This window comes from Meriones unguiculatus, chromosome 2 (genome assembly GCF_030254825.1).
Source record: "Meriones unguiculatus strain TT.TT164.6M chromosome 2, Bangor_MerUng_6.1, whole genome shotgun sequence".
Classification (NCBI taxonomy): domain Eukaryota; kingdom Metazoa; phylum Chordata; class Mammalia; order Rodentia; family Muridae; genus Meriones; species Meriones unguiculatus.
Window position 1 is genome coordinate 43842053 of NC_083350.1, and position 16875 is coordinate 43858927.

Sequence of the window (16875 nt, forward strand, 5' to 3'; positions counted from 1 at the left end):
TTTTTTTTTTTTACAAGCTTATTTCTCTTAGACAAGTTTACTTGCCACACTTCTAGAAAAGCAGTTTCCTAGTCTCTTATTCAGGCAAGACTTCAAAAGTCTTTGCTTGTCTAGGTGGTATCAACATGGATGTCTGCCTCACAGAAGTCATGGCCTGCTCTTCCATGGACCTAAGACCACAGATGTCAGGAACTACAGAGCCGCTTGGTGCCTTGGGCTGCCCTTGAGTCTCAGCTGTAGACTCGGCCTGTGCTTCTGACACCTGTGCATTCTCCTTTCCATTGTGTAAGCTTCTTTTTGCTTGTGTGTTCTGAGAGTCATCATCACATGATCTTGGCACACATGGCTGCTGTAGCCTTTGGAATCCTCCCTCTGACAGCAAAAGATGAGAAGAAGGCTTCCAGTATGGAAACACCTTTCATTCTGGCTAAGTCTGATCAGCGTGGTAAAGAGGGTTTGGCCTATTTTTCTGAGAGATCCCTGAGCACAGTGACTAAAGCATTTTGTCCCCAAGGAGGGCTAGCCTTTGTGGGTACCCTCCAAGTCTTTCTTACTTTCACTCCTGAAAGTGAGTTCCTTTAAAGTGGACTCTTTAAACTATACTGTGTGCTCAAGAGAGACTGGTTGCTTTGGTTTTCTGACTCCTGGTCCAGGACAGCATCATCCTATTTTGGATTCTCAATCTTACTCCCCAGAAAGTTAAGCCCTTTAGGTTTTCAGAACCTACCTGAGGGTTGGCTCAGCATGCACATGGCCCCTGGGTTCAAGTCCCAGCACTGAGAAACCAAAAGGACATTATCTGATGAGGAGTTTCCAGTGGAGGATGCTCTTGCTAATTTCACTTGGCCCCTCTGAAGCAGACAAGTGCTAAAGGATGCAATTATAATTAGCACTCATCGACCTTTATGGCTCAGCTGCAGAGTTACAAGTGTGACATGAAATATGGTGCCATGGAAGTGAAGTGGGAATTAGAAGGAGCCTGGTTAGCCCTTTGCATGGATATTTACTTTACAACCTTGGGTGGACGCACCTGAGCCTTTGTATCCAGAGAACCGAGTTTTCACCAAGCCCTTTGAGATCCTAAGAGCACCATAAAGGGTTTCCTTATGCTGACGTGAAGTCTGCTTGCCTGTGATCTCTATCTGTGTATGTAAATCCTAGCCCACAGTACGACAAAGCACTCAGTCTTGTCTACCTGTCAGCCCTTCAGACGTGTGGAGACAGGCAGTTTGTCCCCAGCTTTGGAGTGCTATCGGGACTGTGCACCCAAAGCATACAGCATGGCAGCCCTTGGGGCATACAGTGGAAGCCTCTCATTGGCTCTGTGTGCCTTGTTCCACAGGAGGAGATGGCTGAGCTGAAGGCCCAGCTTTATCTTCTGGAGAAAGAGAAGAAAGCCCTGGAGCTGAAGCTGAGCACGAGGGAAGCGCAGGAGCAGGCCTATCTGGTGCACATCGAGCACCTCAAGTCTGAGGTGGAGGAGCAGAAGGAGCAGAGGACGCGCTCGCTGAGCTCTACCAGCAGCAGTGGCAAGGAGAAGCCTGGCAAGGTGAGGCCAGGATGGCATGGGGACACCCTCAGTGTAGGAATTACCCTCTGCCTCTGTCACTGTGCTGTTGTCTCACTTTCCTTGTTGGCACAGGTGTGAGATGTCATAGGAAACCATATCCATGTCAAGCAGCATCTCCCAGTACATCAAGGTTTAGACATTTCCGTACATCACAGTCTTAGCGGATGAGTGGTCTGTGCAGCAGGCTCACCCAGCCTCTGTGTGTTCTCCACTGCAGCGATCACCTATGCTTATCCCCCTTAAGTCTCCTGTTTCTGAGCAAAAAAATACCAGTCTGCACTTATATGAGGGAAAACAAGATTCTACAGAAGTGAGAGATCTTGCTGCTAAAAACAGTGGCACAGGGCTTAAACTATACCTGGCCTACAGGTCACATTCACATTCCAAATTCTCCACCACCCCTGCTTTCAGTGCCTTATCAAGCTGGAAGGAAAGGTGGGAGGGAAGCCTTGGATTACAGAGTATATATGAACAGAGACAGGGCTTCTACCAATAATGCTCACAAACCCATATTTGGATCATCCTCTCCTCCCATGCCTCAGGGGCTGTTTCTAGACTTCAAGCTTATTCTGTCATTTTGTATTTCTCTTTTCACACATCTACATTGGAAAGATAGAAAAAGAGCTTTAGAGCCTAAAGAATTCTATCCCCCACTCACTTGGGGGAACTGCATGTTCAGCACATCTTATTTAATATTCCTAATATGCATGCATCTCCTGACACCAGTGTGCTCAGACACAGGACTGGCAAGCATATGCTGACTGGCTGATCATATAAACACTGTCTCACAGTGCAATTGTAGGTACTGCAGGGCTTCTCCAGGAAAGCTGTGTTCTTAGGAGGGGAGGATGGGAAGGAGGGAGGGAAGGAAGGAAGTAGGGTGGTGTTTCATGTGATCATACCCAGGGTTTTAGAAGATGGTGTTTCCTGTTCCATACAACTTCAGAATCGTTGCATGGCCTTTTAAGCTTGTTGGTCAGTTTGGGACAGAGCTTTCCACAGAGTACCAGTGTCTGTGTATGTTCTTAGGGTGTGGCAGAATGGATTAGCAGGTCTGTGCCAAAGGCCCATGAACTCAACATTCCCTCACACTTCTTGGTCTTTATTTTGACTAAAAGGCACTGTGTGCTTGGCGGGGTGGCTTCAACACACAGATGCTTCTCTGACAGGGAAGGCCTCTGGCTTTTAAAAACATCTCCACAAGGTGATTTATAGAGGGAACGAGTGCTTCCAGTTTGTGAGCTCCAGTAGAGTAAGCAGATCATTTGACTCTTGGATGTTGGCTCTGTTTACTATTTCAGTAAAGTCTTCCATCTAGGCTACTCATTGGTGGTATTTGCTGGAGATGAGGCCACCAGTCTAGAGAAGGGAGCCAAGCTTTCAGTGAGCAGGACAGAGAGAAAATTCTTAAGAGTTTGTCCATCAACAGAACTCTGCTACAGGTACCCAAGGGAAACTTAGTGTTTTCCACAGATGAGAACCGCAAACACCTAATGCAAGTTGCATAAGAATGGGGGCCCTGTCTTCTGGTGATACTTTAATGGACACTGCTATTTGAGTTTCCTATAATTTGTGCCTGTGACAAAATAATTCTTCTTTGAAGTTTCTTCCTTCGAGACAGACAGAGAGACCATTCCTAGTCTGTGGGCTGTGTGTATCCAGAAGAGACCACAACATCCACTCCTGTTCTGCGGAGTGGGTGATCCTGCCTGTTGAAAAAACCTTCTCTCCACCACAGACAGCTGGTTCCTAGCTCCTATCCATATTGCATTAGATTTTCTGCTGCACTTGTCTGTATGCAGCAGATGCTATCACGTATGTTCAGCAAGAGGCGCTGTGCGTGAGGGAAGGAGCCCTGTCTCTAAAACGGTAGCCAGGCAGTGGTGGTAGGGCATGCCTTTAATCCCAGCACTCAGGAGGCAGAGGCAGGCAGATCTCTTAAGTTCGAGGCCAGCCTGGTCTATTGAGCAAGTTTCGGGACAGCCAGGGCTACAGAAAAAAAAAAAAAAGAAAGAAAGAAAAAGAAAGACATGCTACCATTAACCTTGGATGCATGAAAAGTGGGGCTACTTCTAGAATCTATGCAGGTTTCACAGGCAGGCTTGAGAGTCTGAGCCAGTTATTTGGAGAGGTGCAGGTGCAGCCCGGGTGAAGGGCACAGGGAATACATTGGCGAGGCCACTGCTCAGGTTCCCCCTAAAAGATGGCTGTTGTTTTTCTTACAATGGGAAGATGTGTCCCCTAGCATCTGGACCTTAGCATGGGGTCATGTCATTGTGATATAACTCTCTATTTACAGTCTGTCTCCTGCCACAAATCACGAACTTTTTATCCTCAGGCCTGGAATACCTCTTCAGTGTCTATCCCATCTACTTCATTTTGCAGTCTAGCTGCTGCTTAGTGTTTCTGCGGAGAAAATAGTTTTCTTGTTCAGATGTGGTCATTGCTTACATGTCATTTCAAGAGCTCTGGTCTTACATCCCTCATCTGTAAAACAAGGCAGTGTCTACCTTAGGTGACACCACATCCCTGTGAGATGCTGCTGCGTGGGGAGGGGAGGGTGGACTGTTCTCTTCTTCCTCACCTGAGTTTTGTGATTACATGGACCATAACAAAGCTCCTCCATTTAGAGATGAGCTTTCTCTAAAGAGAGTGGGGTGTGTCACCAAGGACGTTTGTGTATATTTGCCCTCTGAACACATGGAGCCAGAAGCTTTTCCAGCTTCTAACTAGTAACTCCAGTCCCTTGGTTTCTTCTGTGGTGAATGAGAACAATCGTACAGCTGCCTATGAGGGTCCTTCCTAGTAAAGAGTGAGTAGTTGTGTGTGGCGGGCTTAGACCAGCACCGCTGCAGTGTCACCTTATTTGGTGCAGCATGTGAAGGTAGTGAGAGATCTGAGAATGGAGGAGACGATCAGAGTTGCTACCTGGCTTACCATCAGCTTGCCGGAAGGGACGGGGTCTGCAGGCACGGCGCTGCTGTCATGTGACCCGCAGTGGAGATGGTCATGGGTTCTGGCTCACATCTGACAATGTTTGTCATATTCAGGAGTGTGCTGATGCTGCCTCCCCGGCCTTGTCATTGGCTGAACTGAGGACGAACAGTGACAGCGAGCTGGCCACCGAGTTTGCCAGCGCCATCCGACGGTAAGCAACCTTCAGGGCCTTGTGTGGCTGCTTTCAGCTGTGACGGCTTTTTGGCATACTCTCATGGCTGCTCATTCCAGCTCTTCCATGACCATATGGGCCTCCCTGGATAGAAGAAGGCTCTGTGTATTTAACTTGTGCCCAACCTTGCAGCCTAGAAATGGAAAAACCTGGCCATTCTGAAAAGGGAGTGCTGAGTGTTGGCATATATACAGTCATTCCATTTGCAAGTAAGAAAGTACTCTTTCCTGTTTTGCATGTTGTCACATCAGCTAGACCCTTTTGGATGAGGTAGCTGGTGATAACAAAACAGGCACCCTCCCCTTGACATCCTTAGTAGGACTGCATTCTGCAACATCAGTAGCCCTTGCCAATGGGAGGCCTCATGTCCTTACTCAGTTCTTGGACACTTTCCTCTGATATTTCTGTGTTTCTTTTCCCATGTTCTACTTCTTCTTTTCCAAAGAGAAAGAAATGCCAATTCATTCAGACTTGTCTTCCACAGTCTAACTGCTCACACTTTCTGCCACCCCCCTTTCACCCCACCCCCGTTGCATTGCAGCCAAGAGCATATCTGCCCAATAAAGGAGTAATTTCATATTTCCAGCCCTCACATGAAAAATGTCTTTTAAAAATATATATTTTAACCCAAATATACCCAAAACATCATTTCAATCTGGTATGCATTTTATACCTACACATTACTTCCCCAAACCAAACCATCCAAAATCCAAAATCCTCAATGGCTGCTTGTGTCTGTTCATCCCATGCCAGCATGTGACATTGTAGAGAATCTGTTTTTTCCTTGTGTATTTAACAGCACATGGTAGTTACATATATTTATGAAATATATACTGTAGCATTTCATAGAGATTGATTTATTAGCTGGGTTTTGTTGCTCACTTAGTCTTTGGTTGTGGTTACTGTGGTCAGGTTCATGTTCAATTATTTTGGTGCTGGAATCATATTTTTAAATGAAGTGATGTCCAGCCAGGCATGGTGGTGCACTCCTTTGATCCTACCACTTGGGAGGCAGAGGCAGGCAGATCTCTGAGGTTAAGGTCTACAGAGTGAGTCCAGGACAATCAGGGCTCTGTAACAGAGAGAAACCCTTACCCTGACTTGAAAAACCAAAAACAAACAAAAAAAAACCCAGTGTCCTCTCATATCCCAGTGAGAATATTTATTGTACTTATTCTTCAATTTCGTTTTGTCCCTAGCTGCCTGTTCCCTTGGTCCTGAGCTTTGAGGTTGCTTGCTTGGTATTGAGCTTTGCAGTCAAACTACTTGCTGTTTTCCTAAGCATCATGGTCTGACTGTGGGTGCCCATCTCTCTCAGTGCGCCTCTCTGGGATTCTGTGAGATGCTGTCTACCAAGGGTGCCAGTTCATCAGCTGGCTGTTTGTCTGGCTGACAGTCACTGTTGAGTCTATCTGACCTGAGCTTCTGGCCCTGTCTTGTTGAGACAACTTCGATTTGGATCCCCCTGACCTTCTTTCCCATGACAGGGCCTCTCATCTACATTCTTAGTTAAGGTTTCCTCTCTTAAGAATTAAAAAAAAAGATTGTCTGCCTTTCCCCTTTCCTGGTCATTCCTGGTTTCTGGTACACAGGAGCATTAGCTGCTTTCTACAGAGCTTAAGGAATTTTACAAACTGCTTCCCTCATTACTTCCAGGGATTTGACGTGGCAGCTTTGACCGTGTACTCTCAAGTGACTTGATCCCACTGTGATCCCCGCTTATTTTATACCATGGACTCCCAGTTGACTCAAGTTGGCCTTTTCTACCTTCCCAGTTTGCTCAGACTCAGTTCTTATTTCCAAGTTGGAATGGCCCTTTGTTTACTTTGCAGGTACCTCTTGGGATGTTGCTGCATTCTGATTGCTCTGCCTGGGGCAGGAAGGAGACAGGCACAGCATGGGAGAATGCCTGAACAAATGCAGTAAATCCTTGTGCCAAAGACTAGGATGAAAATCCACTCTGAGTGCCCAGTGAGGGAGTCATCTGGATATTGTATCTGTAAACTGAGCTGCTACATTTTTTAAATTCCCAAAGCCCCAGAGGCTTTTGCTGGCACGAGTGGAATACAGGTTGTGCTGACTAAACATAAAGAGATTTCATTTATCCCCTGTCATGAAGGATTTCCAATAACCAGACTTAAGTTGGTTAGCATGGATTTCTAATCAAGAGCCAGATATATGGAGCCAAGAAAGAACCAGAGGAGCCAGAAGAAAAAGGACAATAACATAATTACACTGTAAATATAGCTTCAGGATGGGAATCGTCATGCCACAAGGGAGCGTAGTCCAGACACTGAAGTTAGGGGATGTTTCGAATTTTAAACCTGGAGTGGAAACAAACACCTTTTCGGAAGGTATCCATCCTGTCATGAGCAGGTTGAGTGGTGTAGGTCAGGTGGGGATGTTGTCAGTGTATTCAGAAGTTCTCCTCTCTTAGAGCAGAGCATTGTGGGCCAGGCTCCCCGCTGGGCAGAAAGTCTTGGTAAGGATGGAGGGAAGAGCACTGGTCCCTTCCTGAGGAGAGCCAGCCATTCCAAGGCAGGCACTCTGCCAACAGTGGCTCCTCCATCTGTGTTAGTGCCCCGTTCCCACCGGGCTTTGATTTCTGGTAGGTCTTCATCACTGAGCCTCTTGGCATATCATTTTTCTTCTTTTGGGGTACAAAACCAGAACTCAGTGCTGTCCCACACTTCTTCTATGACTCCCATCTGGTTTGGGTTTATGCCCTCTGTTTCCATGAGCATCTGTTGTACTATATTGCTTCTGGTATGGCCCTGAAGCCCCTTCCGGAAGTCCAGGTTTCCAGTCACGCACAGGAGATGCTTTCTAACCAGGGTGACTACTTTTATCTGTGAACCATGAAGACTTCTCTGTCTGAAATCTCTCTTCCTAAGATCTAGCAGCCCTAGTAAAATATGGCACAGTCATCTTCTACCAAAGTGAACTTGAAAATGGCAGCCACAAGAAGGGAGTTTTCAGAGATGGCTCTTCTCTGTGTCCAGATGCTCTGTGTGTGGGTGTTCTCGGTATGCAGATGTCTGTGTAGGCTGCCCTCACGTCCTGAGCACAGTAGAGTGGAGTCAGCTGCTCCATCTGCAGCATAGTCATGGGAGCAGAAGCAGGTGGCCCATATGATTGGGGTTAGAAGTGGTGCAGAAAGCTGAGTGATCTCCCAGGTCACCCAGTGAGACTGTGAGAAAGCCTTACAGCACACAAAAGAGGCAGTCATATTGGTGCCATGACGTGACCCGAACCCACACCTGTGTTTCATTCTGAAGACTCTACCTCCACAGTATGTACCGGCCTGGGAAGGTGGGAACCTCTAAGCTCCTAGGATTATAACTCTGTCTGTAAAACCTAGGGGTAAATTAAGTGCTACTGAGAAGAAAACTTTCTCAGATCAGACCTGTGAATTGGTACCGTGTGCTGATGAAGGCAGGCAGATTCAAAGGAAGGGAGCTGTTCTTCACACTAGGAAGCAGGGAATAACACGCACACCACTGCCTCTCATGGCTGTACAACTGCCTGCTGCCAGTAGCATGTAGGAACCAACCACAGGTCCTCCTCTCGGGCAGCTGAATACCTCCCCATTGACACAAATATTCAGTCACACACAACCACTCATATCTAATGACAGTCATTCTTTACCTTCCCTTAAAGCCTTTCATTCCTTTCCTCATGCTTTGCTCTCTCACCAGTTGATCAAGTGCCTCAAAACTCTCTGTCCATATGATCCATTTTTCACTCCCATCATGTGTCCTGTAACCAAAATACCTTAATGTTCACTTCTGATGAGCGTGCACCGAGAATGCGACATCAACAGGGCAGGATAATGAGCCCCAGCAGCTGAGGTCATCTCTAGATCTCAAGTGACTTCCTATGTCATGTTCAAACGCTTCTCAACCCAGTTTATAATCCAGCCATTCCAGAGCTTAGACCCCAGTCCCACTTGTCATCATCATTCAGAATATTCAGCCTCCAGAAACTTCATTATCAGTCATCATCCTGTACATCTTCTGAGCTGTCAGTGGTACTTAGTACCCATCTGTATCCTTGGAACACTTGGTCATTAGGGAAACTCTTAAAATTCAGCGTCTTAGTTGCAAAATCAACATATTTATGTAATCTTGGCCATAAGGGAGAAAGAGATTATCATTTGTTTCAGTAGCTATTCGTGAATACTGTCATGAGCCATACAAATGGAAGGATGGATGAAGAGAAAAGTGGCCAATCTGGGTGGGAAGCTTTTCAACAGAAGCTCCCCTGAGCCGGCAGCAGCAGAATTTTCACCATTTTGTTAGCTGAACCATTACTTCAAAAGATGCTCTTTAAGAAATTTACACTAGCTGATTCTTCACATTCAGCTGATTTATAGTGGCAATCAAACACTAGCAGTGGTACCAAAAAATTCCATAAATGCAACATGGATCTGCAGGATGTTAATGAAATACAAAGTGGGCCTGTGGATTCATTATCACTGAAGTAAATTGCTGAGGTCCAGAGCCAGGGTATCTAGACGGGAGGTAAAGACTGAGGCCCACCCAGGGGGTTGAAGAAGGTGTGCTTGAGTAATTGAGATGTCCTTTGTCATCGTCCAGTGTTGGCAGCCTTTCCTGAATCTGCATAAAGGCAGGGTGGTGAGGAGTACCCTAGCACATGGTGGTCACGGACAAGGGGGCAGCGTGCCCGTGATAGTGCCAAGTTCGTCTCTTGGACACTAAAAATATATTCTTTGGAAAATCTGTGCAAAAGCCCCAGCTGCTGTTTTTCTGCTGCAACTTCTGGCAACTCCAGCTACATCCAGAAACAACAGCCACATCAGAATCTGGGGACACTCCATCATGGCTCCACAGGTCTGTGATCTTAAACAGAGCCTGTCTTCATTGCACATTCTACATGTCCCTTTCACGAGTCAGAGCAATCTTCAGCAAGATGCCTAAGCATCCAGGCCCTGCTGACAGCTTCAGGGTGTGAATGCCAGCCAGCACTGCAGTACCTGGCTGTAGGCAAGTGTCCCGAATCTGTGTCTCAGATTCTTCACCTGTACAGTGAGCACAAGAGAGATGCTGATACCAAAGGCCGTTTGAGAGCTGACTATCCTGGAGAAGCACTTAGGAGATAGCTGTTTTCTGTTGTCTGTGCAGTAGTCTAAATGCAAGTTTGTTAAGGGATTTTTATGATGATGGGCATGAAGTAGAAAAAGGGTGAAGGGGTCTAGCTGGGCCATGGGGCCAGCCCATTTATCCTTAATTACTGTAATGAAGGGAAAGCTGAAGCCACTCCAGCTTTAACTAATGTATCTTTGCTATCAATCAATTTGCTTAGTCAAAGGGATGTGTGCATCTTCTGTTAATACTTTGGATACGACTAGTCCTACCAGGTATACAGATTCATCAGGGTGATTTGTACTCTTCGCCCACAGCCCCTTTTAGAGTAACCCCTTTCCTCCATCTTTGATCATCAGGAAGCTCTAAGAAGAGTAGTTGTGAATCAGAGGCAACTCTCAAGTTACCACTGAGGTGCAGTGCCCAGCTGCTGGTGCAGGGCACCACTCAGTACAGCGAGGCTGCCAAGTAGCTTATGACAGTGACGCTGTGTAAGCGGCAGCCGGGAAGACTTAACACATCAGTACCTGCCTGGACTCTGAACACTCTTCCTGCCTCCTCGCTCACCATAGAACCTGAGAGGGTAGTAAAGTACACACAGAACCAGAATGGGTGGAGTCCAATCAAAGTGCAAATGGGATTTAAGTACTTTACTGAGAAATGAGGGCTTCTGGGATGAAACAAATGCCATTTTGATTTCTTTTTTCACTATCACCATTTTCGCTTCCTTATATTATGATCTGTTAATGAACAAGAACTTGTCCAAGTAGTCAGCCTAGGCTAGAGCTGGAAGCTGCTTCAACACTTGGACAAGGAGGATGTGGAAACCAAGAAAGGTTTGTGGCGTGACTGAAAGATTGTCTATGCCAGTAGCACAAACTCCTGTCTTTTTCCTTGAGACACGTACTCAAGATCTCTAGAGGGCTCACTGAAGAAGCAGGCTCCAATTAGTCTTTGAGAATGCAGTGTTGAGAAATGCTCATTCTGGCTGCATGGGGCAAGGAAGCTGTGCCCCTAAACCCACTACTACCTCCTAAACCGACTACTATCTTAACTTTCTGTGCTCTGGACTGCTGAGTTTGGCCAGCTACCCCGGTCTCCTTCCCACCATCATCACAGCCTACTGATGACTGCTGCTCTCTCTCTTTGATACAGAGAAAAGAAACTGAAGGCCAGAGTTCAAGAGCTGGTCAGCGCTTTGGAAAGACTCACCAAAAGCAGTGAAGTCCGACACCAGCAGTCAGCCGAGTTTGTTAATGACTTAAAACGGGCCAACAGGTAAAACCTCTGTGCATCCTAGTGCTCAAGCTTATGGAAGATCTTTCCCTAACTCTCCTGGGAAGTGACTAGACAGAACAGAGTCCTAATACCGCTGACCAGAAACCCAGGACTTAATGATGATCCCCATTTTAGAAAAGATGGGCTTAGAAAAATAAAGCTTATTGTGGTCTCTCCTTGATATTCTAAGAAATCAGAGAAAAAAAATGAAATCTATGTTTGTCAGTGTTTTCTACTGGCAATCAAACCATTTATCAGAGCAACGTCTCAAACAATGGAACATTTTATGGTACATTAGATTCCAAATTAAGAGTCTTACAACATTTATGGTACATAATCTTTATATTAAAAAAAAAAGGACTTCAGAATCTTTGTACCTGTAAGATATACATTAATACTTCTTAAAAAGTGACTTCAAGTTTTTATTCATTTACAAAATTCAAGCTCAGTAGATAGCAATTTTTTAGTGAAAAATACTATTTTCCTAATTGTAATTAGAGTGGTACATTTTAGTTTTGTAAATATGCCTGGCTTACTAAGACAGCTACATACCACAATCTGCTCTGCCATCAACATGAGATGCCCTGCAGGTTTTAGAAAGGGTGTGTGTCTGTCCTCAAATCAACTTTAGAACATTAACTCAGGATGACACTGTGTACAGAAGGGAGCCAATGCTCTATTGTGGAGCTGAGAGAGTATGTGGTCACACCTGGGCTCATTTCCTGCCTTACTGCAGTAGGCCTAGGACCAGCTGAGAGGCCTATTATCATGTAGCTGGCAGCATTTCCTTATAGCCCAAAGCATAACCAATAACCAAGTTAGAGTAAAGCTCTCTGCCCTTCTGAGTAAGAGAACACTATGTAATCTATACTTGACCATCTATAGCTAACAGCCATGAAACAATTACACCTATGTGTATTTAAGTTTCTAGAATTCAGCAACTTCAACCTGTTTTCGATGTGGCCACAACTCCACCTACAGCCTGAGCCTAGATCAGTATGGTTAAGCCAGAATCCTAGTACTGGGCACCTTATCACTGAACTTTTAACCCTTACTGGAGAATTGGACTGAGCCCTCCAAAGCGGTGCTCACTGGCCACCCAGAGCACAGCACAGGGTGTCACTCTTTCCTTGGGATAAATCTTTACTCGTTTCCTTCTGTTCCCACACAGTAATCTGGTGGCTGCCTATGAAAAAGCAAAGAAGAAGCATCAAAACAAGCTGAAGAAGTTGGAATCTCAGATGATGGCCATGGTGGAGCGACATGAGACCCAAGTGAGAATGCTCAAGCAAAGAATAGCTCTTCTGGAGGAAGAGAACTCCAGGCCACACACCAACGAAACTTCACTTTAACGGGTGCTTGGGCACCAAAGTTCCACCCCAAGGGGCTAAACTGTAGCTGCTCTGAGGTCCTCAGAAGAGGAAGGCCGAGCAAGGAGCCGCTGTTGGAAGAGTGGGAAAGTTTCATATAGGTCACAAGCTCCACCTTGGGGTATGTGGTCATGGTGGCACAGTGGACTATTCTATGCACAGGCTCCAGCTGTTCCAGGCCTAGCCACATGGTTAGCCTTGCCTTGCTTCTGCTTTGAGTATTCAAGTGCTTCTGTTCTCACTTGTTCAGTATATCAGTGGGAATCCAGGCATTTGGTTTTATGTGGATTTTTGAGCCCCCTCCCCCTTTTCTTCTTTTCACACCTGGATTTCTTCCTTCCTCTTCCAAGGAAAAGGCAACAGTGTTTTTGTGTCTCCAGCATCTAGTGCTGGTAACTCATCTCAGCAAGGCTCTGCTTTCCAGGTCCCATGGTACCAGTAAAACTTAAAATACTCTTGATATATGCAGTGAAGCTAAGTTTACCAGGGATTTCTTCCAGAACAGAAAAAAACAGTATTGTAGCTCTTTCCCTACCCAGTACTACATCAAAACCCAGGCACGAGTTCATCTGAGTCCTCCCTAAGAGAAAGCGGCTTTACACTGCTGGATATCAAGAAGACCCTTAATATACAGAATTGTTCCCACTTACTCAATAGCGTACCACTGACTCTTTAGTTCCTGACATCATGAAAGGGACTGGGTGAGAGAATGGCTGCTAGGCTTCCTGTTCTGTTCATCCAGGTGTGGTGATTTCAAGCAAATCAGGAGGCAGGATCAGAATACCTGAACCCTTCTACAGAAGCATCCAGATTCATTTATTCAGTTACAGCCTTCACTCTTTTACCTTCTGCTATTCAGTTGTTTACAAACTAAAGAACACTGCGGCTTTTTCCCCCCCTGTAGCCCCCAAGACTATCCATCTTCTTTGAGAAATGGGTTCTGCTACTATAGTTATTTACGTGAAAGATGCTGCATTTATAATCATGTTGTTGCTGTAGACTCCTGGCGTGGGTGGGTCTGCTTTCAGAAAGCAGACAAGAGTTCCTCAGCCTTCTGTGCAACAGGGAAAGATACCCCAGCCTTCTCATACAACAGGCAACCCCCAAAGCTAAACAGCCCCTCCTTCCCAGAACAAGCTACTCATCCTGCAAACAACACATAACTGAAGGCCTGGCTTTTGAGTGTCGACAGCTTTCTAGCTATGAGGTTTCCTCAGTGCTCACTTTTTGGGTAAGGTATTTTGTCATGAGGAAAATGTGTAGGTAGAAGTATCTATTGCTTCTCCACCACTCTAAGAATTTAATAGATAAAATTAGCTTTCAACTCATGCTATACTTGGGAAACATTTGCACCTGAGCAAATTGGGATAGGCATGGCTATCCTGCTGGAGGCGACACCACAATCCAGGTAAGGGGTGGTTGTTAGGCTTCCTGTTCTGTCCATCCCAGCATGTGGGGCTCTAAGTGAAGGCTTAGATGCAAAGTGAGGCCAAAGCAGGAATGATGGCTTGCCTGCTTGCTGAGCCTTGTCCCTCCAACACCACCCCAGTTAAATTCTAGAATCTACACTTCTAGGCCCATAGTTCCTCCAGAGGGAAGCCTCTGAAGCAATGATCCTACCTGGCCTACGCCTGAGCTTCTAAGTACATAAATACGTGATGACTTGGTGGAAATCTGCAAGGATAAAGTGCCACACTTTTGAAGTGGGAAAGGGCTACAGTCTTTTCCTTAGTATTGGCAATGTTTGCTGAGAGGGAAGCAGCAGGTATTTGTTTATGTGAACTGTGAAAGCTACTGAACTATACTGAATAAATACACGATAGCAGGTGCCTGGGTAATTTTTCTTTTTGTTTAACCCAGTGCCTCCTGAACCTACTTTTAAATAGAAAATGGTTTCTATTAACATGTCTACTGGGGCAAACAAAATTATGTTGATTTCAAATTTGAATGGGGTTAAAAACCTTTGATATTTCGTATTTTGAATTTTCCCCTAATTCTTAAGTAGTCGCTCTCTTTAGGCAGTCACCTTTACTAATCAAAGCCAACTTTGGCTCATAAAAAGAAAGGCAAAGCAGAAGGAACCATTTCATAGTTCTGAACTGAAGCAGACAAACCCAACTAGGGCAGCAGTAATAAGTAAAAGAGACATCTGTCTATGTCTGGCTCTGCTATTATGAACAATCCCAAGTTGCTTGTGACAGTAAGAATGTCTCCATTGGACTCACAAAGGTTGACATGTGATTAACAGGTGAAACAATCTTTGTGGCTGTATAGTCCAGATCTAGATGAGTGCCACATGTCACCAGTGGAAGCAAAGACTTTTCACTCACTCTTGTGTGTGTTGTATGAAACTGGATGGTCCATTTAACTGACACTTCAAGGTTTTATTAGCCTAAGTGCTTACTGCTCTTTTCAGATGCATGTACTCACCAGGTCTTCATCACAGCCTGCAGCAAAATTTTAAAAGGGCTTTAGAGAACACTAAATTAGAGCTTTGGTGTGGCTCTATAAGGAAGAGCAGGCCAAGTCAGAGTCTTAGGCGTTTATTCTAAAAACTGTTAAAGAGGGGTTTAGTAAGGACCCTGCCACTGTGAGGGAGACCTGGACTATTCTTTTAGTTCCTACAGACAGACATTACTTTAACAGAAAAGAACTGTTTCTTAGTTGGCTGCAGTGTTGGAATGCCTGCATCCCTGGCATGGATCATAAACTACCATACTTCTGTATTCCCTATATAGAAAGAACTCTATGCAATGATATAAACTCTGATACTCAGAGCTGCCAGGAGTTCAGGTTATCACGCTCATGTTTAAGTGACAGAGAAGACAGTAACAAAACCACCACTCTGATTTGTCAAAACACTTCCTTCCATATATGCTTTCAATTGTAAATGTTTAATTGGAAGTATGTATAGTCATTATCTGAACACAGTGACCTAAGTAAAAACAATAACTTTAAGTGTACGGTATCACCTACTGAACTACAATTACTGTTTTTAGAGCTCAACAGAGAGCAAATTCTTTGGTGACTAAAATTTCTGCACTGATCTGCCCTAGGGTATGGTCCTAGCAGGGATGGGGGTGGCCATGGATGCAAGAGCTTAAGCAACATTAGTAGTTTCTTTCTGCAGTACACTGTAGCTTCTAAAACAAGATAGAGAACTCAATTTTCTGTTTCACCAATGGAACCTATAAGACAAAAAGACAGAATGATCGAACAAACAGCACCTTGGCCACAACTCTGCAAACTCTTTGTAGAGCATGGATGGCCTGCTACAAACATCACCATCTTTGAGGTGTGCACATAGCCGATCCCCCATGTTTATATAGGTCAGGTTAAACTCAGCTCTGAACCCTTGGCCTCCCATATTTCACTTCACTTTATTTTCCAAACAACTTTGTATTCTCAAGAGCCAATCTGAGATGCTGTGACCCCAACATAGCTGCTCATGCTTTTGTTAAAAAAAAACCACACACACACAAAAAAAAAACATTTTCACATACAGGCAAGCATTAAAATTTTAGTAATCCAGCATAGTCATAACACACACTGGTATTTTGAATGTGTGTAGATAGAAAAGAAAAAGACTAAGTCCCAGCAACAACCACTTCTGTCTAACTACGCCCTTGACTTAGCATTTGATTTTCCCAGTCTCTCATCTGATAATTATCCCGCTATCTGCTCAGCAGCACAGAGCAGCTTCTGTTGAGAACAACTTACCCATACAGACGTTCTGCTTTGTTTCTGCTGTCCTGTTCTCTGCCATGGATGAAATGTGGGGATTGTTGTTTGTGGAGTCCATAGTGTTCTTTTGTTCCTATCGGAACACCTACTTCAAGAGTACCTGATAACCCAATGTCGTTAGGACCTGATGCAAAGATTAAAAACATGTTCACTTCTATTTCTAATCTGCTTTTAGATATACTATCTTACTTTGCATGAAATTTTAACTTTTTTATTAACTGAAAATGTGCTTTTATACCACTTGAATTAGAAAATCCTGCCTGAATGTACTGTTAGGAAAGCACATGCGACTGTTTGCATCTGTCAGCACTCTTCCGTTTGTACTCAGTCTCATTTTAAAGTGGCTACCAAACACTGTACTATATACCTGGTAATTTTTTAGATTCACTCGTAGCTTTAAATGTTTCCAGATGCCTTTAGTTTTAGCTGCTGTAAAATAGCTACTTTGTGTTATTTGATATAGAATTGTTTAAAACAAAAAAAACTTCATTTATTTATACAGAGACATTTATAATATTTTACAAACATTCTTATATTCTGAATAAATATTTCTAATTCCATGCTGTGCTTTGTTTTAATTAAAGAGTAAGGACGTTCTGTAGAACTTTTTGCCTGTCATACATGTAAATACAAACCGAG

At 44.6% G+C, this 16875-nt stretch overlaps 1 protein-coding gene across 5 annotated transcripts in view; it reads left to right on the plus strand.

The window, feature by feature from the left end:
• The window catches only part of Mcc (MCC regulator of WNT signaling pathway), a 350991-nt gene extending 334195 nt beyond the window's left edge, over nt 1-16796 (plus strand). For all 5 annotated transcript variants that reach the window (XM_060377311.1, XM_060377312.1, XM_060377313.1 and 2 more), the window contains 4 exons: nt 1343-1549; nt 4621-4718; nt 11000-11122; nt 12294-16796. In XM_060377311.1, the coding sequence (XP_060233294.1) occupies nt 1343-1549; nt 4621-4718; nt 11000-11122; nt 12294-12474 (609 nt within the window). In that variant the 3' untranslated portion in view covers nt 12475-16796. The remainder of the gene's footprint in view (nt 1-1342; nt 1550-4620; nt 4719-10999; nt 11123-12293) is intronic.
• The last annotated feature ends 79 nt before the right edge of the window (nt 16797-16875 follow it).